The sequence below is a fragment of the Anolis sagrei genome, chromosome 4 (assembly GCF_037176765.1).
Source record: "Anolis sagrei isolate rAnoSag1 chromosome 4, rAnoSag1.mat, whole genome shotgun sequence".
In the NCBI taxonomy this organism is placed as follows: domain Eukaryota; kingdom Metazoa; phylum Chordata; class Lepidosauria; order Squamata; family Dactyloidae; genus Anolis; species Anolis sagrei.
This window is the reverse complement of record NC_090024.1, coordinates 173,941,061-173,967,018: the sequence shown is the minus strand read 5'-3', so window position 1 is coordinate 173,967,018 and position 25,958 is coordinate 173,941,061. Positions and strand designations below refer to the sequence as shown.

Below are 25,958 nucleotides of genomic sequence, written 5' to 3'. Positions count from 1 at the left end.
GCATCAGTAGGTTAAATGTTTTTGAATATTTACATAAAACTGTAATTTAAGATAAGACAGTCCAACTCTGATTAAACCATTATTCAAACCTTCTTCAATGTAAATGTGCTTATGTATCTTTCCAATAATAGAGTAAAATCATACATTTAATAACAATAATAAATTAAAATAACTGTAATAATAATAATAAAGAGTAAAATAATAAATGTAATAATGAGTAAAATAATGTAAATGTAATAATAGTAAAGAGTAAAACAATAAATGTAATAATAGAGTAAAATAATAAATGTAACTGTTAGGAATTGTGGGAGTTGAAGTCCAAAACACCTGGAGGGCCAAAGTTTGCCCATGCCTGTTCTAGATAAACTACTCCTAGCATTACCTGTCCAAAACAGCTGGAGGGCCGAAGTTTGCCCATGCCCGATCTTGAACCACTGTGGCTAGTCAATACCTTTTCTTCTTTTGCACGTAGTAAGTCTGGTACTCTTATTACAAAAGGCCGATTGCACAATTGTTACTTAATATAAAACATCAATGACCAGTAGGAGTCATTTCATTTTGACGACAATAGCTACGTTGTTAGACCTATTCGCAGTAAAAAGAAAATTGCTAAAGAAGTGGTTGTTTAAGATAGAACTATTGACAGCCATTGAATATAATGGCATTTTAAACCCAATATATATCAAGGTTTATCAGCATAGATGTAGGGGAGAATAACGCCACAACTTCCACATCAAGAAATCAAGAGCCGAAAACGAGGAGGAAAAGGCGCACTCATCTTCTCTCAAATTGAACGTACAAATTAAAAATCATTTTTATTGTTACCCTGGTACAAAAATACAGTACAATATGATGAAACAAGGCATCCACCAATAACATTCAGCGAATGAGAGATTTTTCACACAAAATACTTCAGTATGTTTTCTTTCATTAATAACAGACCTGAAGAAAACAAATGCACAAATGGGAAAAGCAGTATTTCTGTCTAATTGCAACCAAAAAGGAAGACAATGACTCAATATTCTTCATGCTGTGTCTTCAGCAAAGAGGAAAGTAAGACTACTTAGCATTCATGGTAGAGAGAATCAGTTCAGCAGAAAGTTGCTCAAACTGTGCTCGCCTGAAGTTATGGACTTCAGCTCCCATAATTCCTAACAGCTGGGATTTCTGGGAGCTGAAGTCCAAAACATCCGGAGGAGCACAGTTTGAGAAATACCGGTTCAGCATATTTGGCTTTCTGAGGCCTTAGCACATGATGCTCACCTAGAGTTAGGCAACCTGAAAGCCTCCATATGCTTTGAAATACAACTTTCACCAGATCTGCTCAACAAGATCTATTGTCAGGAATGATGAGGCTGCCTACCTCTGATGTAGTTCATATTGAAGTAAAAACCAGATTATTGATCGCAATCCTAAATATCATTATTCTAGATAATAGAAGAAATAATTGTATCCGACTAACGTTATAAAGTAGATACCAGCCTTTTCCTAACATATAAAATGCACTCTTTAGGGAAGAGTTAACCACCACTGCAATGTAGATTTGCCACGTGGCTAATGTTGAAGCAGTTAATTTACCCTAAGCATTATTTCTCTTATAAATATGCATTGTAATGTAAACAAGAGGAAATAATGTTTCATTTAATTCCATTGTGTGAAAATTAGATAGTATTTGATCTAGTAAGTAGTCAGTAGGAAAAAGGTTTTTTTTTCAGTGCAGCTACAATTCCTTATCTGGAAAAATATAGGGAAGATCAGAGCTTTAAAAGGTTACGCTTAATACCACAAATTCCCCAAACTGCCAAACAAACATGGGCAGTATTGATGGTAGCCAAGAGAATTATAATGAAAAGGTAACTTTTCTAAGTTCTGGAGAAGATAAAATTGTATCATTTTGGAATCTGAGCCTATATAAAACACATCTTGGCTTCATTACAATTCATCTCCAAGATGTTTTTGCTTGAAAGCATCACCTGTCAGCTTCTCTTGGGCTTCTTTCATACCCTGGATGACTGAAAAACAGAAGCATAAACGGAATTTCAAAATGTTCATATAATAGTAACATAACTGAGTTTTACAAATTACTGAGAAAGTCCATATACAAGGTAATTTTTGTATATATTATTGGCAAATATGCCAGGGTTGTTTTCCTTTTGATTTATTTTCCCGCACATTTTTTTTTTTGCTTCTCTGATTCCAGTGCCTGCCCTTACCAGTCTTTAAGCAAAGAGCATTTGTCAATATGAGAGAATTTGTGATCTAGCTTCAGTGATAATAATACTACTAATAATAAACTTTATTTATGGACTTCATTTATTTATGTGTTGTCGAAGGTTTTCATGGCCAGAATCACTGGATTGCTTTGAGTTTTCCGGGCTGTATGGCTATAGTCCAGAAGCATTCTCCCCTGACTTTTTGTCCACATCTATGGCAGACATCCTCAGAGGTTGAACGCTCCTCAAACTATGAGGATGCCTGCCATAGACATGGGTGAAACGTCAGAAGAGAAGGCTTCTGGAACATGGCCATACATCCTGGAAAACTCACAGCAACCAACTTTATTCATATTCTGCTTTATCTCCCTCGGAGGGACTCCGAGTGGATTACAGTACACATATAAGGCAAATATTAAACGCCTTTTTACACAACAAACAACAGAATACAATACACAGATAAGGTAAAGGCCTTCTCCTTTTCATTTTCGGCATCTGGAGGTGATGCTCAACTCTGGCCATGGGGAGGTGCTCGTTCCATTTTCCATGTCCTGTTGTCTACAGACTTCTACGACCTTTTTGCTGGCATATCTACATGTGGAACCCTTTTACCTTCCCACCAAGGTGGTACCTAATGATTTGCCTGCATTGTATGCTTTTGAACTACTAGATTGACAGAAAGTAGGGCTAACAGTGAGGAGTTCACCCCAACTCGCGGCTTCGAACTGTTAACCCTCTGATCAACAGCTTTTCCTGCAGCTAGCGTGTAGTAAATTAGTTTTATGTGGGAGAAGACAAAATAATTATGTGGGATTTTCTTTTTTTATTATTTTTTATTTTTTAAATAAAATAATAATAATAATAATAATAATAATAATAATAATAAATAATTATGTGGATTTTCTGATTGTGAGTGCTTGGGGTTTCTAGATCTCTTTTGAGTTTTATCTTTTTTGCAGTTTCAGTCTCTTCTTCTGAGATGCTATTATATACTCAGAAACCAACAAAGGGACGTCTGATGTTTGAATGCATCTTTGAGATCACTTTGGAGGGAGTCAACAACCAAATGGATGACACTGTATACTACTAGTGCTACTGAGTTCATTATTTAACCTCTTTTTTTAATCCTGGGTGAATCCTTGAAATAATTTCCAGGCCTCAGGTAATCCCTACATTAAAATTATTATATCTATAGCTTGGGAAAAAAACCCAAAGTAAAATACAAATTGCTACAAAGCTGTCATGGCCATGGTTACCTTATCAAAAGCTTATTTAAATATAATTTACACATACCTTGTTCAGCATTGGTATAAAAATACTTGTAGCTAGGATTTCCTTTTTCATTTATGATCTCTGGATGCACTTTCCCACTGGGATCTAGGAATAAATATAGAATAAATAAAATGTTTATGGACTGAGTTGCATAAATCTGCTAATGCATAGCTCTTATCAGCAAAACAAGAACAGGGGCATTCAACACCTGCACTTCCAGATTTTTTGATCCCATGAAGAACTACCAAGTGGGGGAAGAATCCCATTTTACTAGTGGGACATTGGTTAAATGCAGTGCCCCACTCACCCAAGAAAAGGATTCTAGGAATGTAACCACCATCAGGGCTAAAAGCTTCATCCTTAGGTTCATCTTCATCCTGCAAGAGAAATAAAATGAAACAACACTACTAATACTTCCAGATAGGTAACGGTAAAGGTTTTCCCTAGAAATTAAGTCTAGTTTTGTCTGACTCTGGGGGGTGGTGTTCATCTCCATTTCTAAGCCAAAGAGCTGGTGTTTTCCATAGACGCCTCCAAAGTCATGTGGCCAGCATGACTGCAAGGAGCACTGTTACTTTCCTGTTGGAGCGGTATCTATTGATCTACTCACATCTGCATGTTTTCAAACTGATAAATTGGCAGAAGCTGGGGCTACCAGTGGGCGCTCACCCTGCTCCCCGGATTTGAACCGCCAACCTTCCAGTCAGCAAGTTCTGCAGTTTAACCCGCTGCACCACCACAGCCACTTCCAGATGCACAATAATGCACTGTTATGTCAAAAAGGAAGGGCTTTAGTTCAATTATTTTTGGAAAAAAGATTATCCAGAAGCACTCTGTTTTTCAGCTATATTTTCCATATTACCAAATGAATATTTGCACTTGCTGAGAACATATTAGATTGCAGTCAAACTATGTTAAAGATCAAGGTGATGGGGTAGGAATTCTCCAATTCTGTATCACATGGTAGTTAACTGAGACTCACCTCAAGGTTCACCATCACAAAATTATGGGCAAGCTCTGAGATTTCCTTTGAGTCCGCAAACTTTGGTTTCAAAGCTGAGGAAATATAAAAACCAAATATTAAATTAGGCAGGAGAACAAACAAGGGCCAAGCACATGTTTTAAACATTTAGATCTGTTAAATTAGATCCCACTGAAATTAATATAGAATATTGGTAATAATTAACTTAAATCCCAATGATTTCAAGGTGAATATCATCAAATCAAGTGAACACTTTCCTAGTAGTAAGCACACTAATAGCATAAGCGGAACTACGTTGTAAACACAATGATCTCAATCTGGATGAAGGTCACAATTTTTGGCATACGTTTTTCCAAAGCACAGCATTTCTTCTAAACACACCAATTGCAAGCCTGGACACACTTACATGAAAGTAAGTCTAAGGCCCGTTCTACACTGCTGCATAAAATCCATATTATCTGCTTTGAACAGGATTATATGGTAGTGTAGACTCAGATAATATCTACCTTGATATTCTGGATTATCTGGCAGTGTAGAAGATAATTTAGGGGCTTTTTTATAGGGATGTACTGTCAGTCTCACTGAGGGCCCCTCCACATAGCCCTATATCCCAGAATATCAAGGCAAAAAATCCTACAAGATCTGCTTTGAATTGGATTATTTGAGTCCACACTCAGATAATGTGAGATGTCCTGTCTTGATATTCTGGGATATAGGGCTGTGTGGAAGGGCCTTGAAACTACCTGGGAACAGTTTAGTAAATACCTACATTGTCCCACATATTTCAGTGGGAAATCTTTTTATTGATTAATATTTTTCTAGATTTGATAATTTCCCTCTTATTACTTTTTAAAAACAAATTCATGTTCAGTCTTATATCATAAAAATGAACAAAGCAGATGCTATACAAACAAAAGGGAAAATAATGTCAACCTTGCCTGATGCTTTCTTCTGGTTTTGTGAAAAACAAAGTCAAAATAAATCTTAAACTAAAAATATATGATTGAAATGAACTAGATTTTCCCACTGGTGACCAAAGAGAGTTTATTCATTAGCATGGCATGCAACTATCTTTACCTGTGGTAACTATTTTGTATCTATAATAATAATTGATATTTTCATGAACGCCATACATATAATTTTATATTAACTGTAAAATTATATCTTTTACTGATAGTTATCAAGTGACGGATTTTGAAGTGATACCAAGAAAAATTAATTTATCTCACCCTTGCAAGCACCACACCAGGATTTGTGAATGATGACCATGAGAGGCAACCCACTAAAAGAAAGATAGAAAGAAAAAGGCGTCTCCACTGAAGCTTTATCTACAATCCTTGTTTCCACAACAAGCCAATGTTTTCAAAATCCATTTATCACAGGGACAAAAAGTGAAGTGAAATCTTCTGAACAGGGACACAGATAGCAAAACACACACCACAGGGGTGTTAACCTTTCCCTAAGTTGTCCAAACCTTATTTATGTATGTACGTACATATGTATATGCCTGAAATTACACTTTAAAAAGTACCTGTTCCGACTTACATACAAATTCAACCTAAGAACAAACTTACAGAACCTATCTTGTATGTAACCTGGGGACTGCCTGTAATATTATCTAAGCAGTAATTTTAAACTGCTTACAATCAAATGTGTCTCCTTATTCCAATTCATATCTAACTGTATGCCATTATACTGAAGACAATCAGATTATCATTGCGGTCAGATAAAACTTGACTGATTTCACTGTTCCCAAGCCAACATTTATGGAACAATTTTTCACTTATATAGACAATTACTGAATAGATATTTCTTGCTAGGTATAGAGAAAAGAGCTTCATGTTCTATGTAATTGAACACCTTAAATAACTATGTACATGCACTGACATTTTCTTAATCATATACTGACCCCATTAGTACACATTTCCCCTCTATTATTTAGTACGAAGATGGCAAAGTTACAACTACATTGTGAAAGTTGGGAAATTTCATCTGATTATAAAAGGGAGCTTGTTTCATAGTCTTTACATACACAGCCCCACTCTTGGTTATCAATTTTATCAATCTAGTTTAAGTAGCAAGTTATTTCATGTAACTGTTAAACAATTGTAAACTTTAAAACACCCAGAGATCTAGAAGGAAATCTAAATTTACCTACCAAATAAGACTGAATATTTATTTATTTATCATACTTGTATCCGGCTCTTCTCGCCCTCAGGGAGGCTTTACAAAGGCAACAATTCAATGCCACATATACAGTTACATACTGATAAATAAACAAATGCATTAAAATCTGTCCCAATTAATCATAACATTAAAACATCTATTAAAATCACACAATCCAGGACATATTCCAGGTCTGATCCGAGTCATCATTATGTTATTTTATAGTCTCTTATTGCACTGCTCCTCTTTACTGACCAAAAGCTTGGTCTAAAAGCCGTGTTTTTAGTTTTTCCCAGAGGTCAGAGGGAGGGGGCCAATCTAATTTTACTGGGGAGTTCCATAACTGAGGGGCCACCACTGAGAAGGTCCTGTCCCTTGTCCCCACCAATCGTGCCTGCAAGGGGGATGGGGCTGAGAGTAGGGTCTCCCCTGACGGTCTTAGCCTCCAAAGTGGTTCATAGGAAGGAATTACGTTCAGAAAGGTAATCTGGGCTGGAACCATTTAGGGCTTTATAGGCTAATGCCAGCACTTTGAACTGTGCTCAGTAGGAGACTGGCAGTCAGTGCAGCTGACACAACAGGAGGATTGTGTGCTCCCTGTATGCCACTCCAGTGGCATGCTGCCATCTGGCTGCTGCTCGTTGGACCACCTGAAGCTTCTGTGAGCCGCCCCGATTCCCTTTGGGGAGATGTTGGTGGGGTACAAATAAAGATGATGATGATGATGATGATTATGATGATGATGATTATTATTATTCCAAATAGTCTTCAAAGGCAACCCCACATAGAGAGTATTGCAGTAGTCTATTCGGGATGTAACAAGAGTGTGGACCACTGTGACCATGTCTGACTTCCCAAGGTACGGGCACACAAGTTTTAATTGTGGAAAAGCTCCCCTGGCCACCACTGAAACCTGAGGTTCCAGGCTCAGCAATGAGTTGAGGATCACTCCCAAGCTGCAAACCTGTGTCTTTAGAGGGATAGTAATCAGTCATTGTGATTTATTGCTACCCATAGGAGTTAAATACAACACAACATTATTATACAACATAAAGTGTGCCTACTTAAGAATACAATCTTATTGTACAACATACCTGGCAGCTGCCTCCTTTTTCCCATCTTCCAAACTCCTCCAGTGAATATGATCTCCGAAACCTTGGCAGGAAAATGGAATATAATAATGTAAAGCGATCACAGCAGATAAAATATTTTATCATATTTGATCACAGCAAAGAAAAGCATTTCAAATGGTAATACCAATAGTATTTCTCAGAACATCCTCTATGAATACATGGCGTTTGCCTAGGTTATTCTGGGGAAAGCAATGCTTGAAATGTTACCATAAGTTATATACATTTATTTACGGTCAATGACCAGCACCATAAGTTATCCATCCCTTCAGAAATATACTACTGAAATTCTACCACAAAACATTTTTTGCAAGTTGCTCTGCAGATACATCTGCTGTTGTCGTTCTGCACCTTCAAATTGATTTCAGCTTAAGACGACAATATCATAGGGTTCCCTTGGGAAGATTGGTTCACACATTTGTTCTTGCCTTTTTCTTAATCTCAGAGCAGGCACATTATTGCCGTGTTTTAAACATCAGGTAAAAACCTGTTAACAGAAAGCTTTAATAGTACAATCCTATCAGCATCCAATTAGAAGCAGTTTGAGGAATATTTCAATTCAGTCTACAGCTGCTGGAAGGAATACAAATTGGAACATAAACTGGAAATAAGCCCACTAAAATCATATTCTCCTACGCTGTGATTGCACTTGGAATACTGTGTGCAGCTTTGGTCACAGTATTTGAAAAACATTACTCCAAATATTTTAATGTCCCCCAATAAACCCTGCTCTTCGCCGCCTGTAGAAAAGGGCAATCACAGTGAATAAAGGTCTGGAACATCTTCCTTATGCGGAAAAGTTACGACCTTTGCGACCAAATTACAAACATCTATACGTTGCAGTTCGATCTTTAAATCCTGTAAGCTTTTCCAGTTGCTTCTCATCAATTTTGCTGTCACCTCGAATAGCAACATCGACAATCCCTACTTTTTTTCCACGATTGTGTGGTTAGGAGTATTGTGCTCCAAAACTCAGTCAGTCTGAATTCGGAAGTCCCAAAGTAGTTTGATGTGATCGTTTTGCATAACTTTTTTCTGGCTTGTGATCCCACCAGTTTTTTGTCACAGGCAGATGGTATTTGTGGCACAAGTTCCAATGGATCATCTGAGCAACAATATTATGCCTCTGCTTATAGTCCGTCTGCACGATCTTCTTACAGCAGCTGAGTATATGATCAATGGTTCTGTCTGCTTACTTGCGGAGTTTACACTTGGAATCTGTCATCCACTTTTCAATTCTGGCTTTGATTGAATTTTATTATAATAATTATTTTACTGATACAAAAACACAGCATGTCACAGCAAACAAGATCTATATGCTGGATTTCATATCACAAAATCACAAGTTGAACACTTCCCAAGTGTCTAGGACTGCGTAATGTATTTTTGAATGATGCGCATAGATCCAAGTAAAGTGGCCTTTTGCAGTTGACAGATCATGATTTTGTCAATGTTTATTGTTTCCAAATGCCGGCTGAGATCTTTTGGCACGGCACCCAGTGTGCCGATCACCACTGGGACCACCTGTACTGGTTTATGCCAGAGCCTTTGCAGTTTGATTTTGAGGTCCTGAAAACGGCTGAGTTTTTCCTCAATGCGGCTGTCACCTGGTGTATTATTATTATTATTATTATTATTATTATTATTATTAGGAGTCCCCTGCTAATAATAATAGGAATTGTGGGAGTTGAAGACCAAAACACCTGGAGGGCCAAAGTTTGCTGATGCCTGAGCTACACTGTAGAATTAATGCAGTTTAGCACCACTTCACTACCCAGGCTCAAGGCGATGGGATGAGAGTTGTAGTTTTACATGGCCTTCTCTACCCAAGAGAGCTGGTGCCTCCACCAAACTACAAATCCCAGGATTCCATATAGCATTGAGCCAAAGCAGTATCAAACTGTATTAATTCAACAGTGTAGATAAATGCACCCTCCCTTTGTTGGCTTGCAATTCCCTTCCTTGCTTAAGAGCAACTCATGGCCTACTCTGTCGAAACAGATGGGAAAGTTGAATCAATAAGAACTACAATTTCACATTAAAATGTGGATTTTGAATGCGCCAACAAAATCCATATGAGCAAGATGTGGATTATGGTTGTTATTATTATGTAATATTAAAAGGATAGAAAGGTAAAAAAAAAGCAGGTAAGAATGTAAAGAAAGGGGAGGGATACTATATCTTACCTTTTGCAAGGGCTTCTTCAGCAGAAGCAACGACCAGCAGCTGGCAAAGGCAGCACAAGGAGAAAGTAGCCCAAGGGGCCTTCATGACGCCAAAGGAGCTCTCCAAAAGGATCCACACGGCCAGGAAGAGGACCCGGTGTATCCCAATCCGCTTTCACCTTTAAAAAAAGGAAAAAGAATAGAGGAAGTGATGTTATCAGGCGGATATGGGAGGCGCTGCATGGATTTGGGTCCGGGGTAAATTAGGAGAGAGGGAAGGAAAGGAAGAGACATCCCTGAAGGAACCTAGATGAGAAAAAACTATTCCTCCTCGTTGGGAATTTCGACTTGAAGGTATTTCAAAAACCGGAATGAGCGGGTAGGTTTTTTAAAATGCTCTTTGTATATTCTATTCTTTATGAAATCCATGTTAGCTCCATCCACACTGTAGAACCAACTCAGTTTTGACTCTACTTTAACTGCCTTGATGACATACTATGGAAACACGAGAGTTGTAGTTTTATAAGGGCTCTCATCCAGTTACAACTTCCGGGATTTCATAGCATTGAGCCAGAGTAATTACATCAGTTACACACCAGTTACAACTCCCGGGAATTCATAGCATTGAGGTCAGAGTACTTAAGAGTGGTATGCTTTTGAAACGTTGAATTTTGTATTTATATAAGTGCCTTTAAGGCTCCTTTTAGTTTATAGCGACCCCAAGAATTTCATAGGGTTTCCCTAGGCAAGGAATACTCAAGAGGTGTATCAATCAGACCCCCCCCCCTCCGTTTTGATATATAGTCGATAGTATCTGTTATCCGAGGGCATACCTGTCCCTTTTAGACTTCTTGAGGAAGACTGCAACTCCCAGCATGCACCGCTTTCCCGCCACGCCTCCTTGGGGCGCGACGCTTTATTCATTGTCCTCTCGTCGGGGAGGGGGTTATGCAAATACAGCCGCGCTCCCTTCCAATCGGGAAGGAGGTGGGCGTGGCGTCGGTCCCGTGGTCCTTTCTCTGGGCCCCTTCCTTTCCTCCCTCCCCCTCCCTCCCCCGCGCGCCTCGACGCCATCTTGTTCTTGCCGCGTGTTGCCTGCGGGAGGTTCGTCGGATTGAGGTGAAACTTCCTGCTTGACCCCCCACCTTTCTGCGGCCCTTGTGTCCCCCCCCTTTCAGGGCCTGCTTGTTCCCCACTCCACAGGCCGGGCTGTGGCCCTGCCTGCCCGCTTCTCCTCCCACAGGCGAGGCCGCCCCACGGACGGTGGGAGGGGCTGCTGGTGGGCCCAAGAGCCAAGGGAGGAGGAGGAGGAGGAGGATGGGCCTGGCCTCCCAGCCCGCCTGGGCCCTGCGCCTTGCTTCGGGGGAGATGGCGCTCTGGGCAGGGGCCTTCCTCTCCCCAGGCTTGGCTTTGGTGGAGCCCTTTGCCGCTCCCTTCCCAACACAACCCACGGGAGGCCCCTCCTGTCCAAAGCGACGCGCCCTTTCCCTCAGAAACAGCGCTGCCATTGAAAACAAAAATTTCACTCCTCGTGGTGGCACCTTCTACTTCCATGGAGGGGGGTCACGCTGTCACCTGGCCTCTCTTCCTGTTATTAATAGCCATAGTGCCCCACCTCTAGCCTTGAGAGATGGAATTATAGAGGGGTTATGCTATCCCCTGGCTTCTCTTCCTGGTATGAGTAGTACTACACTAGTAGTAGTAGTAGTCATATTCCCCTCCAACCTTGGGGAGTGGTGGGATAACAATAGAAATAGTAATAATAATGGTAATAGTGATTTATCTGCCTCTCAAGGCTTGAGCAAAAAAAACACACAACCTCCCCTTTCCTTGGTGGCACCTTATTCTTCCATAGAGGGGATAATACTTTCACTCTTTCTTCCTATTATTATTATTAGTAGTAGTAGTAGTAGTAGTAGCAGCAGCAGTAGTGTACCGCCTCTAGCCTTGAGAGATGGGATGGTTATTATTGTTTACTTACTTCTCAGGGCTCGAAGGGGGATTGAATTTAGCAAAAACACCCCCCCCCCTTTCCTTGATGGCACCTTATTCTTCTATAGAGAGAGGATAATACTATCACTCTCTCTTCGTATTAATATTAGTAGCAGTAGTGTCCTGCCTCTAGCCTTGAGAGATGGGATTATTATTGTTATTGAGAGATGGAATTATTATTATTATTATTGTTTACCTACCTCTCAGGGCTCGAGGAGGGATTGAATTTAGCATTGAGGAATGTGTAAAAACACAACCCCCCTTTCCTTGATGGCACCTTATTTTCCATAGAGGGAGATAATGCTGTCACCCACCCTCTCTTCTTATTAGTAGTAGTAGGAGTGTCCCGCCTTCTTAGCCTTGAGATGTGGGATTATTGTTTACCTACCTCTCAAGGGGTGTGTGTGTGTGCGCAAGGGATTAAATGTATCCAAAATGCTCCAAAATGTGTAAAAACACAGCCCCCTTTCCTTGGTGGCACCTTATTCTTCTATAGAGGGGGATAATGCTGTCACCCACCCTCTCTTCCTGTTATTAGTAGCAGTAGTGTCCTGCCTTCTTATCCTTGAGATATGGGATTATTGTTTACCTCCCTCTCAAGGCTTGAGGGGTGCAAAGGATTGAATTTAGTATTGAGGAATCTTTCTATGAAAACACAACCCCCTTCCCTTGGTGGCACCTTATTTTCCTATAGAGGGGCATAATGCTGCCACCTGCCCTCTCTTCCTGTTATTATTGGTAGCAGTAGTGTTACACCTCTAGACTTGAGAGATAGGATTATTATTGTTGTTGTCTACCTACTGCTCGATGATAGGTGCAAGGGATTGAATTTATCATTGAGAAATCTTTCTATAAAAACACAAGCCTCCTTTCCTTGGTGGCACCTTTTTCTTCCATAGAGGGGGATAATGCTATCCTTTCTTTCTATTGTTATTAACAGTAGTAGTATCCTGCCTCTAAACTTGAGAAGAGTAGATGTACTCGTAATAATAATAATAGTTATTATATATCTGCGTCTCCACAGAACTTGAGGTGGAATACAAAGGAATGAGGAGGGGTGCTATTTTCTGACAAACGCAGACCAACTCTCCTTGGTTGCAGCTTATTTTTCTATAGAAGTGGATAATACTGTTACCTGGCTTCTCTTTCTATTATTATTAGGATGAGAAGGGGAAGGGAAATAGTGATGGTCTGCATCCTGCAGTGTTGACATTGAGTATTTCTTTAAAAAGAAATCTACTCTTGTTGGTTGCATCTTATTCCAACCTTGAGGAGAGACAAGTAACAAAGAAAATAATTATTATTTTCCCATAGAGATTGATAATGCTGGCAACTGGTTTCTTGTCCTCTAATAATAACTGTTGTTGTTGTTACCATATTTCTTCAGTTGTAAGACACCACTGATTGTAAGACACACCATAGTTTCAGTACCACAACCAACAAAAATGCATAAGATACATCTGTGATTCTAGGACACATTCCATTTTCAGAGATGTTTATATAAGGAAAAAGTGTGTCTTAGAACTGAAGAAATACAGTATTATTATTCTTTCTTATTTGCCTCTACAAAGGACTGAATTTAGGATTGACTTTGAGAGAGCCTCCCTTAAACTCCTCACAGGACCTTTTTTTTTTAAAAAAAAAAAATCCCCTTCTCTAGTCTTCAGGAGTTGGTACAGATTGAGTGTCCCTTATCCAAAATACTCCAGAATTTTCCTCATGAGTGGCTGAGACAGGGACACCTTTGGTTTTTGATTGTTCACACATAAAATTATTTTAAAATACTGTGTATTCAGTTGCCCACAGGGTTTGTTTATAGGATGTAATATGACATATAAATGAATTTTATTTTTAGACTTTGGACCCACCTTAAAATATCTCATTGTGTATATACAAATACTCAAAATTTGAAAAATATGAAATACAGAACATTTTGGGTCCCAGACATTGTGGATATAGATTACTCAACCAGCTAATATGGAATCTTTTCACCCACTATGTAAATAAGATAAAATGTTATATTTTGGAGAGCCCATTTTCCCATGCCTTTTAAAAGTGCAAACGTTTCATTGTATTTGAGTTTCCATAATCAAAATAGTTCAATTTTTAAAAATAAATTAGGCACCTATGTTACGCAAATTGATGGTTCTTAGGTCCTTTTTATAGGTTTGAAACCCAGCACATCTATTTGTGTAGTGTAGTAAAGTTACTGAAGATGTGACTACTTCATCAACATCTTCTAGATCAGCAGCCAGATTTCTCAGATAATTGATACAATTACGTGGGAAAGAGTTTTTTCCTCAAAGAATTTGGGTCCCCTGTGTCTCAGTTTGTTCTGGCTGTTAACTTTCTTCTACAAATGGCTTTTCTTACTCTTCCCAAAAACTTCTGTAAATGAGACAAGGATTCTATTTCTCAAGGTTGAAATAACCATTATTATTATGTCTTTGTCTCCTTTCTAATCTGAATGTTTTTATACTCTCTGAGCTGAATGCATCATGTAGTAGAGTTGTATCTTTGTCAAGTTATTGATAAAGACATTGTTTCTTGCTTCTGAGAACAATTTCTTTTACTTTTCTCAGCTCATGAGAATAGTTGAATTTTGGAGACTCTGTATTGCTTCCTTGCCAAGTGTAAAATCAGATTTCACAGTAATTTTCATCTTAAATACTCAATTCCACAAAGATTTAAATGTGATTATTAATTTGGAATTCCATTGCAACAATTGTTAATATATGAATAAAATATCTTTAACTTTTCCTGAATTGAGAATGATATGATATAGAATAAAATTCTAAAAAATCAAAAGCAATTGTATCTAATCTCTACATGCCAGTGTAAATAAATTATTGTTCAAAAGTAGATTTTGGGTTTTACTTGTTATTTGACTGGTGTAGCTTTATTGCTCTTGTCCCTATAAGATTTTGTGCTACGCGTTTAGAAGCAAATCTCAGTCCTTGTTAATTAGGCTACTATAAAACAAATCTTGGTATTTGATTCTTGCTAGATTTGGTTACTGTAAGACAAACAACTGAGAGGAGCAAAAAAAATAATTGGTTTGCGTACTTAGTTTGATCACTGTGTGGACGGGGAGTCCGATTTAACTTGCACATCCCAGCTCATGTGCATGGTTTACTTTTTCAGTCTTAGGGTGCATCTACACTGTAGAATTAAGATAGTTTGATACCACTGTAATTGCCATGTCTCCATGCTATGGAGTCATGGGTATCGTAGGTTTAGAATCATAGAATTGGAAGAGACCTCATGGGCCAACCAGTAAAACCCCCTACCAAGAAGCAGGAAGATTGCATTCGAAGCACCCATGACAGATGACCATCCAACCTCTGTTTAAAACACTCTGTTTAGGAGTCTTTAATCTTCTCAGCCTAATAGTGTTCACCAGACGCACACAAGATTCCACAGCATTGAGCCATGACAGTTAAAGTGATGTCAAACTGCATTAATCCTGTAGGAAAAAGCAAGTTCTTCACTTAACAGCACTGCAGAGGCAAAAGCAGCAGTAAGAAGGAAATTGCAGGGGGAGGGTTTCCTTAAAACAGTTAGGAGCGAAGTTAGGTCCCTCAATTTCCTTTCTCCAGACCCCCACAGAAGCTGGACCAAGAATGGGATGATATCTATTTTGTAGGTTGTTTATATTCTATGTTGCATTAAATGCACACATTTAGCCTTAACAAATGGTGAATTGACTTTAATAAACATTTCATTTAAAAATGAAATCTGAGCATGTTGTAAACATAGCTGGTTTCCTTACTCTTCAGATAAAGCAAGATGAATCAAGAAAAACTCGCGAAACTTCAGGCTCAGGTCCGAATAGGTGGAAAGGTATGAACAGTAGATACAAAAGTAGTCTGTTTCCATTATAACTATTGTATGTATGTATGTATGTATGTATGTATGTATGGAAAATATAGATTGTAAATGTGTGTGCATATAAATATTTTGCATATTTTCCTCTATGGAGTTTTGAGCATTTATTTAGACTGCTTTCCATTCCAATGCATATTCTATGACAGTGATGACTATATTGTTTCTGTTATGAGGCTGTTTTATGCTCAATTGTACTTGATAAATACGACAGATCCCTCTCGCCCTAAGGCAAGGTTATATGTTATAGTAATGAAACAAGTATGTCTTATGGTATGTAAGAACATTGGAATTTTTTTGCAGGGGTGTTAGGCATTCCTTCCAGGCACACAAACTATCCATTTTCAGGCTCATTTTCTGCTAAAGAAAAGCGACATACATTTGTGCAGCCTTGAAACTGGGACCTGTCTACACAGGGCACATACCCTGAATCAGACCAGAAGTCATCCTGGATGTTCAGATGACGTTTAGGGACTTTCAGCCTCTAACATATCGTAAAGCAGATTAACTCAATTTTACCCTTTGTCAACAGAAGTCAAGGAATGCTCTGGAGTTTTCCTTCAACTCTGGAGCAACTCTGCCCTTTGGGGCTGGTATGAATAGCAGAGTTGGTTTTAATTCGAACCAGACCAGCTGTTCATATGGAGCAGTGGATGACAGTTTCCTTTTCTGTGGCTCATCACTGTAGCAAAAGCCAGAGAGCTCCAGAGAGCTCCTGGGAGTTGCCAGACACCTTTGTTGGTGCCAGCAAAAATGACAGCATAACTTGGGGAAAGTGGAGCTATTATCTCTCCTTTCCCCAGGTTGTACAGGTGCCTTTGGAAGCATCAATAAGACCACCATGACCTCTCTGGAGCTTCATTGCCGCTGCCAAGGCAACAAACACTGGAATGGTGACCATCCAGCAGGGATGATCATGACACTTCTGATCATCCCTGCTGGAACACAGGGATACTTAAACACTTCTGCAAGACCTGGGCTACTCTGAAGCAGCAAAGCTGCAGACCTAATTTAGGTGCCTGCATTGATGAGCCCTAGGAGCCTAGCCAAGACAGAGAAACACCACTGTTATTACAGTGTTCCCTCACTTATCGCAGGGGGACGTTCCGTTCCAGGACCTCCTGTGATAAGTGAACATCTGTGAAGTAGGGATGCCATATTAATTTTAATATTTATACATTATTTTATATATTTTATATATTATTTTCTTAACCCGCTTCCTTACCTGCCTCCCGGCCCATCCCAAGGGCGCCTGCCTGTCTCCTTGGCCTCTGCAGAGCCTCCGGAGCCACACAAGCAGCAGCGGGCCAGGGAGGCAGGCCTTCCCCGCCATTCTTCAGGCCACTGCACTTCCGGGGTCTGTGGAGGCCAGGGAGGAAGCCTTGCCTGCCGTGCCTCGGACCACCACACTTCTGGGATCCCTGGCCTCCACTGGATATAAATATTTAATATTAAATATTTTTTATAAATATTTTCAAAAACCCGCAAAACAGTGAGTTCGCTAAAAGCAGCAAGGGAAGTGAAGTAGCAAGGGAACACTGTATATGATTATGTACCCTGAGTTTTTCTCCTTTCTCTGCCATGAAACCTGTCGTGATAGGGTTTTCAAATGGGAGAATACTATCATTCCTTTTGTCTTTTAAGTTTTCATACACCAATAGGCTTCTGTTGAAATAGTCTTTTGCCCATACATTACAATGTTGAAGAACAGATTGAGTATCCCTTATATGGAATTCTAAAATGCTTCAAAATTCAATATTTTCCACATGGGTGGCAGAGATAGTGACCTCTTTTGCTTTTGATGGTTCAGTGTATACAAATTTTGTTTCATGCACAAAATTATGTAAAATTTACCTTCAGGCTATGTACAAAATTACCTTCAGGCTTTGTGAATAAAGTTTATACGAAACGTTAATGAATTCTGTGTTTAGACTTGGGCCTCACTTTCAAAATACCTTGTTGTATATATGCAAGTATTCCAAAATTTGAAAAAAAATCTGAAATTTGAACATTTCTGGTTCCAGGCATTTTAGATAAGGGATACTCAACCTGTATAATGTTTAAAGTATGGCATGATTACTACATATGATAAAGATGTTTTTCTTCATCAAAGAGCAACATGTTTTCTTTATTGTGTCTCTTAGGGTACAGCTCGTAGAAAGAAGAAGGTAGTCCACAGAACAGCCACAGCAGATGATAAAAAACTTCAGAGTTCGTTGAAAAAATTGGCAGTAAATAACATTGCTGGCATCGAAGAGGTACTTCACTATAAATATTTTCTATCATAAACAGATAACCAAGATAAGAAAAATCTTAGGTCTGCTAGCCCATCTCTAACAGCAGCTCTCTGTGAAACACCAGACTTAATTGATGTCACACTAGAAGAGTTGCCAGCTCTACTGATGAAGCCAGACCTAATTGATAGGGAGTGGAGGCTGGCTGGAAACATCACAAAAAAAAGAGCTCAGACATGATGTCAAACCATGATATTTTGTTACTGCAATGAATCAGTTGTACTGTTGCTCCTGTGCTCCCATTTTTCCTTTGCTCTATCCTTCACGTGTAATGCAAATAAATTAGAAACTTCCTACCTTAATTTGCTGCATTATCAGTGTATGCTAAACAGTGATTTGTCCTTAAGACAGCCCCAGCCCTATCTGCCCCAGCTGTTTGTTTTTGCCGAACCAGGATTAAAGTGTTTTAGCATCTTGACTTTATAGCAAGCTATGGGTTGTCAGAAACCAGAAAGGGGAGCTTCTCATTTTCTTCTCTTATGATAGAAGACAGAAAGAGAAGAGGATATTTACTTTCTATGTTATCAAGAACTCAGGTGTAAGTTGTTGCTGAGCTCTGATTTTAAGATGCTTCTTTAGAAACTATATAGACCTGCTACATTCATGCAGGCTCAGTTTCAGGACTAAAATGTAGTTGATCATATCCCATGTTTTTAAATGATAGCAACATAAAGAGACATGTTTCAGTATATTTTGGACTCTTCTAAATAGCTTACACCTACTTTTTAAAAATATTTATAGAAAGTGATGCTTGCATTGGATAAGGTAGCAATAGTGCTGAAACAACAACATAGATTGGTATTTAAGAATGCACTGAAACTGCAACATTTAAACAAATCTGACATCAGTTTTAAGAGTCGTGCTTTTAAGAGCATATTTTGACCATTGTAGTCAAGCAGATACTGAGAAATTCTGTTTGGATTCCCTAGCTATTTCACAAAACTCTCAATTTCTAGTTTTATTTATTTGTTTTGTACAGTAATATAAAATATGGGGCCCCCTGATGGCATAGTGGGTTAAACCACTGAGCTGCTGAACTTGCTGACTGAAAGGTTGGCGGTTCTAATCCAGGGAGTGGGGTGAGCTCCCGCTGTTAGCCCCAACTTCTGCCAACCTAGCAGGTAAAAAACATGCAAATGTGAGTACATCAATAGGTACCGCTTCTGTGGGAAGGTAACGGCACTTCATGCAGTCATGCTGACCACATGACCTTAGAGGGTCTACGGACAACGCCAGCTCTTCGGCTTAGAAATGTAGATGAGCACCAACCCCCAGTCGGACACGACTAGACTTAATGTCAGGAGAAACCTTTACTAATATGAAATATAAAGATGAAGTAGTGTATTCTCCTTGATTTTAGCTACAGTTAAAGATAGCTCATATAAAATCATCTGAAGTGGCTGTATCAGTTGTGTTTTAATGTGAATCCTCAGTGTTCTGTAAAAGCCTGATGGTCCTAACTTATGAATTTCTGTATTTTCTGTATCCTTTTTCTCCATGATAACTCTTTCAGGAGTGAGTTTCCCTTCCTAGGGCTTGAAGTTTCTCTCACTTCCTGTTGTCTCACCCCTGTTCTTCACTATGAGTCATTTGTAAGATGTTTGTAACTTGAGGACTGCCTCAACAGTGATCCATGGGAATCCATGGGGGGCTGAGGGCGATTCCAGGACTTACTGTGGATGTTCAGGTTTTGTGAAGTAGTAAATTGGTGTCCCATATACAAAATGGTAAATCAGGTTTTGCTTTTTTGATTTTTTAAAATACTTTCCAAACATTGATAATTGTATCCATGGATATGGAATTGCAGCTGTACATTATTTTGTAATGTACTAATTCAGAAGCATTAATATTAATATGTTTAAAACAGGTGAATATGATAAAAGATGACGGAACAGTTATCCATTTCAACAATCCCAAGGTCCAGGCTTCACTTTCTGCAAACACTTTTGCTATTACTGGTCATGCTGAAGCCAAACCTATCACAGAAATGCTACCTGGAATCTTAAGCCAGCTGGGTGCTGACAGTTTAACAAGTCTCAGAAAGTTAGCTGAACAGTTCCCAAGGCAAGGTAGGTGTCTTATTGAAAATTATTGAAGATTTTGAATATTTGTGCATGTTTTCATTAACATAAACTGTCTTAGTAAAAGAAAAAAATCCTATTAAAATCATGCTTTGGGCATAGTTTTAGGTATCTTATCTCACTGGATAGGATACCTAATTTCCCTAAAGTGTGCTACAGTTTCCATAGTACAACTAACCAATCCTATGTATTCTTACTCAAAAACAAGTCCCATTGCATTTAATGAACCTCACTCCCATGTACAGGCAGTCCCCGTGTTATGAACAAGATAGGTTCTGTGAGTTTGTTCCTCAGTTGGAATTTGTACAGTATGTAAGTACAACTCCAGCCACAAACACACACACACACATATATAAGCTTTTGGTTAGCATAAGGAAGGGTTAACAGCCCTGGGGTTTGTTTTGCTGTGTGTGTCTATTTGGAAGACTTCACCTCACTTTCCATCCCTGTGACAATTGGATTTTGAAAAATTTGGCTTGTTGTGGCAACACGGATTGGTGATAAAACTTCAGGAGTTTGCCTTCCTAGAGGTAGATTTCTCTCACTTCCTGTTATCTCACCCCCATTCTTAATGATGAGTCTTCTGTGAATCAGATGCTTGTAACTTGGGAACAGCCTGTATTTCTACATTTTCTAACAGCATTTAATTCAAACCTTTAATAGAATGGCTGATTTGTTCCATTTCCTACTAGCCTGTGGGTAGTATGACTAATTTTGGAGTGCAATAAATTAATGTTTCAGTGGAAGTAGAAAATGGATCATCGATCATTATTAAATACTTCAGAATGCAAAACATCCACATGAGTGGCTGGCAACATTGCTTTCTAAGGGTTCAATGTACACCAACTTTATTTCATGCACGATTTATTTAAAAAAATACCCTTTGTGTATCGGGTGTATATGAAAATGCATGAATTTTGCAATTGGATTTGAATCCCGGTACCAAAGCATCAGATTATGTACGTATATACAAATATAAATATTCTGAAGTATGAAAAAATCCAAAACACTTTTTTGAGCCCCAAGCATTTTGGAGAAGAGTTACTCAATCTGTAATGTCACAATTGCAGTTCTGCAATGCTATGCTATACATGTCTGCTTTGAATTCAGTCTTACTGAGTTCAAGAGGATGCCTTTCCATGTGACTTCCTTATGTGTGGTATAATCATTACATTTTATTTTTTAGTGTTGGATAGCAAAGTACCAAAATCAGAAGATATTGATGAAGAAGACGATGATGTTCCTGGTAGGATTTTTTTTTTTTTGCTAAATCCAAAACTAATATTAAAATAATACAGTTGTAATGAAAGTTCACTTAACTAAATTTTGAGGACAAATATTGATACTGTAGAGGAGGAGGATTAAGATACTATTCCATCGGAACACTGGCGAACTCATTTGCACTATATGATGGCTACGATACATTTTAATAAACACCTGTGTTAGCCATTTCATATGCAAAGCATGTCTAACTGTTTTTAATTATATATGTTTAATGTTTACACATCCTAGTTTATTGTCTAATTGATTTATTCCCCATTTCAACATTTTTTTTTCATTATAAGTTTATTGCTGTTATTGTGTATTATCTTGTATTATTCCTGATGTTGTTTGTGACTTGGTAAGGCATTGAATGTTTTCCTGTTTTTGTGCTGTAAACCACCCTGAGTCCCTTTTGGGAGAAAGGTGCAGTCTAGAAATAAAGTTTAATTGTTATTATTATTCATAAAAATGTCTTAGTAGGCATACCTGTCTTATGTTGTGTCCATAACAGACCTGGATATTGTGATCATAATGATGATAGTGGTGATGATTAGTTCTTTTATTTAGGAGCTTAAATGCAAAATAATTCAATTCCCCATTTGTTTGGTAGAAGATGTTTCTGTGGTAGTATTGTAGAAAGAACTGTCCATAGAGACAGTGAAAATACAGGTTTTTTCCTATCTGTTTTTTTAATTTAAAGAGTATGTTCTCAATAGTAGAATGATCTTATAAAAATGAGCAAGGCCAGAAAGCTGGATAACTAAATTAATCATTAGCTGGAGAACTAGTCATGCTTCCTCTATACTCCGTAGTCACCATACTCTCCCTTTTTAATTTTTTTCAAACATTTGCATATGAACCCAGTTTCCTGAATGTGATCACACACCCAACAATAGCAGATATTTTTGTATCTTGAATGCCAAAGTCTTAAGAGAGCTTTATAGTAGCATCCAGCTGTCAGAACCTAATATGATAGCTCTGTAACTGAGTTCCCCCAGACATGTTTAGAAAGCCATCTTCATATGTTCATAGTTAATTCTGTAAGATCCTGATGCAGCCAGACACATGAGAATATTTAGATATACATTTGTACATTAAAGAATTTAGCAATTACTATGCCACCCTGAATATACTGGGTTTTTTTGGAAGTCAAAAAAGGATCAGGCCTGGCTAGTATTTAGATGGGATACCACCAGGGTAGGAGAAAAAACTGTGCATAGAATTGTGATTTTTGGTCAGTCAAGAGTTAATAGGACTTGCTTTGATGAACCAGTAGTCTCGTCTGGCTTGTTGTCTCAGATTCAGTTGTTTACCAGTTAACTATAATATGTACCTTCAGACTTTGCAAAAGCATTCAGCGTTTTTTTCGTGTCAGGAGCAACTTGAGAAACCTGCAAGTCATTTCCAGTGTGAGAGAACTGGCCATCTACAAGGACTCTCCCCAGATTCGAACCTCTGACCTTCAGTCCCCCTGGCACAAGTGTCTAACCCATTGTGCCACCGGGGGTTGCATAATTAATCTTGAATTGGACATAAGGGAGAATATTGGCAAATTATAGATTGTACTATTTAGATGTTATGCAGAAGTCTGTTTTCTATAAGGAACACCTGTTTATAGATTGCAGTGCTTGGCATCGTTACGTTGGTGTAAAGCCCACTGCTAATGCACAATTTATATCCTAATCCTGGATAAAAATTTCATGGTAGATCACTTTTGTTAGAGAAACATAAATTAGCAGACTCATTTGCTCTTGGGTGGCAGACACAGAGACAAAAGTTGCTCCAGAATTAAACTTGGCACAGTCACCTTTTCTAGAACTAAACTGGAGTTAATTGGTTAAACAATACCATATTTCTTCTACTCTAAGACACTATCGATTGTAAGATGCACCCTAATTTCAGTACCACCACCACTAACAAAAATACATTAGATATGCCTGTGATTCTAAGTTGCACCCCCTTTTTATATATGTTTATATAGGGAATAATGCATCTTAACAATTGAAGAAATACAGTAATAAACTAAAGAGGCCTTTTTGTGAATACTGGAAATAATCTCTTTCCAGCAGCAGACAGGGACTGTGTAGGAAATTCTCCTCCTCTACAATTACCTCTATGTCTTCAAAAAATTGCTCTGGAGGACTAGGAAACTCACTGAAGCCAATCCTTGAATGGTGCATAACTCAGAATAGATAAAAGAATTTTCTGTTAAAGTAAAGGTTGAATGCTGTCAAAATGCAGTTTTTATGCTTTTGTAAAATAGTTAAGGTAAAATATATTTGAATGAAAACATTTTTTCTTGACACTGCTGTTTAACTGTTCCTATATTATGTTTTTTTTGTTTTTGTTTACAGATCTTGTAGAAAACTTCGATGAAGCATCAAAAAATGAAGCTAATTAATTCACTAATAGTTCTGGAAGTTGACATGGACTAGATTTAAGAAATCAGCTGTGTGGTTCCAAAGTTTTGCAGAAACAGTGAACATTTACCCGTTTAATAGTTCAGTAATATAAAATATTTTGTATTTTAATTATGCTGCTTGTTCAGCATTTCCTTTCAGTTGATTTTTGCATTTTGCACTTACTCCTGGGATCTACCTTTTCAGTTAAAAAAGAAGAAATAAATAAGACGTTTTCAGTGCAGATTAAGGAGTGTGCGCCTGTGTGTGGATGTATGTATGTTGCTTTATGTAACAGTGAAGAGGGAAATGGAGAACAGATATGCTTGACTCCCTCCTCTTTCTAAAGTAGAAATAAAACAAGTCTTTACTTTGGTTACAGTAACTTTTCTTATTGCAACCAAGCAGTTCTCATGAAATATGAAAAGTGCGTTTTACTTGTCCATGTTTCATGAATTCCTGATGCTGCACACAGAGTAGCATTTGGGTTTGAAATAGGGACAAGTCTTTATTGGGCATATTTCAAAAAGTCCACATACTGCTCAGTAATTAGCATTTCATTTTCTGTTTTAACTATTGTGTTTGCAAATGTATTTCTCTTCTATATTGATGGTGTATGTGTGGAGTTTCCCCATCAACTCATTTTTGATTTTAAATTGTACCAAAGACTGGGTATTAACATGTGTGTTTATTGCAACATATTTTAAAGAAACACTTCTGAAGAGCTCCCCTCCCCTCCTCCTCTATAAAGCTCTTCTCCCTTTCACTTTAAAACTTAAGTTGCATTCACATGTTATGGGATAATCTACTTTGCCTTGGATAAAAGCATTATTCCTTGAAGTGCTTCCCATCCCATTTGGGCAGGTACCAACCCTGCACCTGTGGCTTGCACTCGTTAAAGAGGCCCAAATGGTATCCTTATTCAGGGTAGCTGGGAGAAGCCTGCAGTATCTGTGGTTGTGATAAAAATTAGAGGCTATATTCTCTTCAGTGACTAATCCAATGCCTTGTAGCTTTCTTCTTGGTACAATGGTCTGTTTTTTAGTTTCACCCCCTCTTCAGAGTGCTGAGTGCTGTTCCACCCTTTTTATCAGTACTCATCCAGACTTGTGGGTTGGTTTTTTAAAAATTGGATATCCCTCTCTACTCACACTTTCAGTAGGAAGTGGTGCATTGTTGTGCACAGCTATAGATCATTTGTTATAAGATGTAAAACAGTTCTAGTGTTATAATTTAGCTCCTGAGGGCGTGTGGGTCACTGTCTTCTAGATTTTAGAATCTGGATGTGTTATTTTGGTAATATAAAAGGAACAAGGAAAGGGTCATTGGCTGGTGTCGCGTTTCTACAAACTTTCCAACAAAAGGCTTAAACCTTGAAGGGAATGCTCCTGTGTCTTTTATCTGCATCATAGATTTGGGAGCGTTTAATGGGTACTGTCACGTTTGAGAAAACAAAAACCCTCCTCTGGTATGGAGGGCCTCGTGGTATCACTGGTACAGTGCAGTATTTTATAAACCCTTCCTCTAAACTGCTGAATGTGAAGTTCTTCCAAGCAGTTCTTCAAAGGTGCTTGGTGTAATCTTTGCAGCTGTGCATCCTTGTAACCTTTGTCAAGGGCAACTGCGGCTTGGGAAAGCCATCTTTCTTATCAGCTTACTTTGGCATACTTTTGAAACATATCGGCTTTCTGTGCAGATATATACATCCAGCAACTATACACTTTGAGGCTCTCCGCCTTCTAGTGTCTTCAAACTGAACCACGAAAGCGGAGCTTGTAGTGGTTTGTCATCTGGACTGCTCACTTGATTTTATAGACTTGTTCAGTTTTCTTGTTCTATTTTATACAATACATGGATCTTAATAAAATAACTAAAAGGAGACAATGATCCCTCTTGTGTGTTATCTCCTTCTCTCATCAGTTTTAACAGAGGAAAATAATGTTTAATCAGCAATACACTTGTCATAACGCAGAGGGTTTTTTTAACATTTACTTTCTTCTGCACACAAGCAAATGACAAATGATCATCCTTGCAATGTCTTTGCCCTCCCTGGATATAGCAAATGAATAGAGATTTTTATGGAAAGCTTCTATTGATTAAAATTGAGTGTACTCCC

General features: G+C 38.4%; 2 protein-coding genes across 4 annotated transcripts; one reads left to right on the top strand and one right to left on the bottom strand.

Moving 5' to 3' along the window:
• Positions 1 to 789: 789 nt before the first annotated feature.
• TXNDC12 (thioredoxin domain containing 12) lies at positions 790 to 10,844 on the bottom strand. The gene is made up of 8 exons (XM_060773501.2): positions 10,762 to 10,844; positions 9,950 to 10,107; positions 7,728 to 7,788; positions 5,697 to 5,749; positions 4,468 to 4,541; positions 3,793 to 3,862; positions 3,507 to 3,590; positions 790 to 2,012 (listed from the first exon to the last, which is right to left on the bottom strand). The coding sequence occupies exons 2-8, from the start codon at positions 10,032 to 10,034 to the stop codon at positions 1,933 to 1,935; spliced, it is 507 nt and encodes a 168-aa protein (XP_060629484.2). The 5' UTR covers positions 10,035 to 10,107; positions 10,762 to 10,844; the 3' UTR covers positions 790 to 1,932.
• BTF3L4 (basic transcription factor 3 like 4) lies at positions 10,171 to 25,729 on the top strand. 3 transcript variants are annotated; one of them, XM_060773503.2, is made up of 6 exons: positions 10,171 to 10,307; positions 15,700 to 15,763; positions 17,950 to 18,063; positions 19,967 to 20,168; positions 21,367 to 21,426; positions 23,798 to 25,729. In XM_060773503.2, exons 2-6 carry the CDS (start codon positions 15,710 to 15,712, stop codon positions 23,842 to 23,844), a joined length of 477 nt encoding a protein of 158 aa, XP_060629486.1. In that variant the 5' UTR covers positions 10,171 to 10,307; positions 15,700 to 15,709; the 3' UTR covers positions 23,845 to 25,729. The 3 variants fall into 3 exon arrangements, with proteins under 3 accessions (XP_060629486.1, XP_060629487.1, XP_060629485.1); XM_060773504.2 differs by having other exon boundaries at positions 10,172 to 10,282; XM_060773502.2 differs by lacking the exon at positions 10,171 to 10,307 and adding an exon at positions 10,940 to 11,047.
• The last annotated feature ends 229 nt before the right edge of the window (positions 25,730 to 25,958 follow it).

Bases quoted from the DNA above. Each gene is read 5' to 3' on its own strand.
- TXNDC12 (XM_060773501.2), bottom strand. From the start codon at position 10,034: ATGAAGGCCCCTTGGGCTACTTTCTCCTTGTGCTGCCTTTGCCAGCTG. The intron at 4,542-5,696 runs GTGAGATAAATT...ATATTTCCTCAG, and splicing joins CTGGTGTGGTGCTTGCAAGG to CTTTGAAACCAAAGTTTGCG. The intron at 3,863-4,467 runs GTGAGTCTCAGT...TTTCTCTTGCAG, and splicing joins TTGTGATGGTGAACCTTGAG to GATGAAGATGAACCTAAGGA.
- BTF3L4 (XM_060773503.2), top strand. From the start codon at position 15,710: ATGAATCAAGAAAAACTCGCGAAACTTCAGGCTCAGGTCCGAATAGGT. The intron at 18,064-19,966 runs GTACTTCACTAT...TGTTTAAAACAG, and splicing joins ACATTGCTGGCATCGAAGAG to GTGAATATGATAAAAGATGA. The intron at 21,427-23,797 runs GTAGGATTTTTT...TTTTGTTTACAG, and splicing joins AGAAGACGATGATGTTCCTG to ATCTTGTAGAAAACTTCGAT.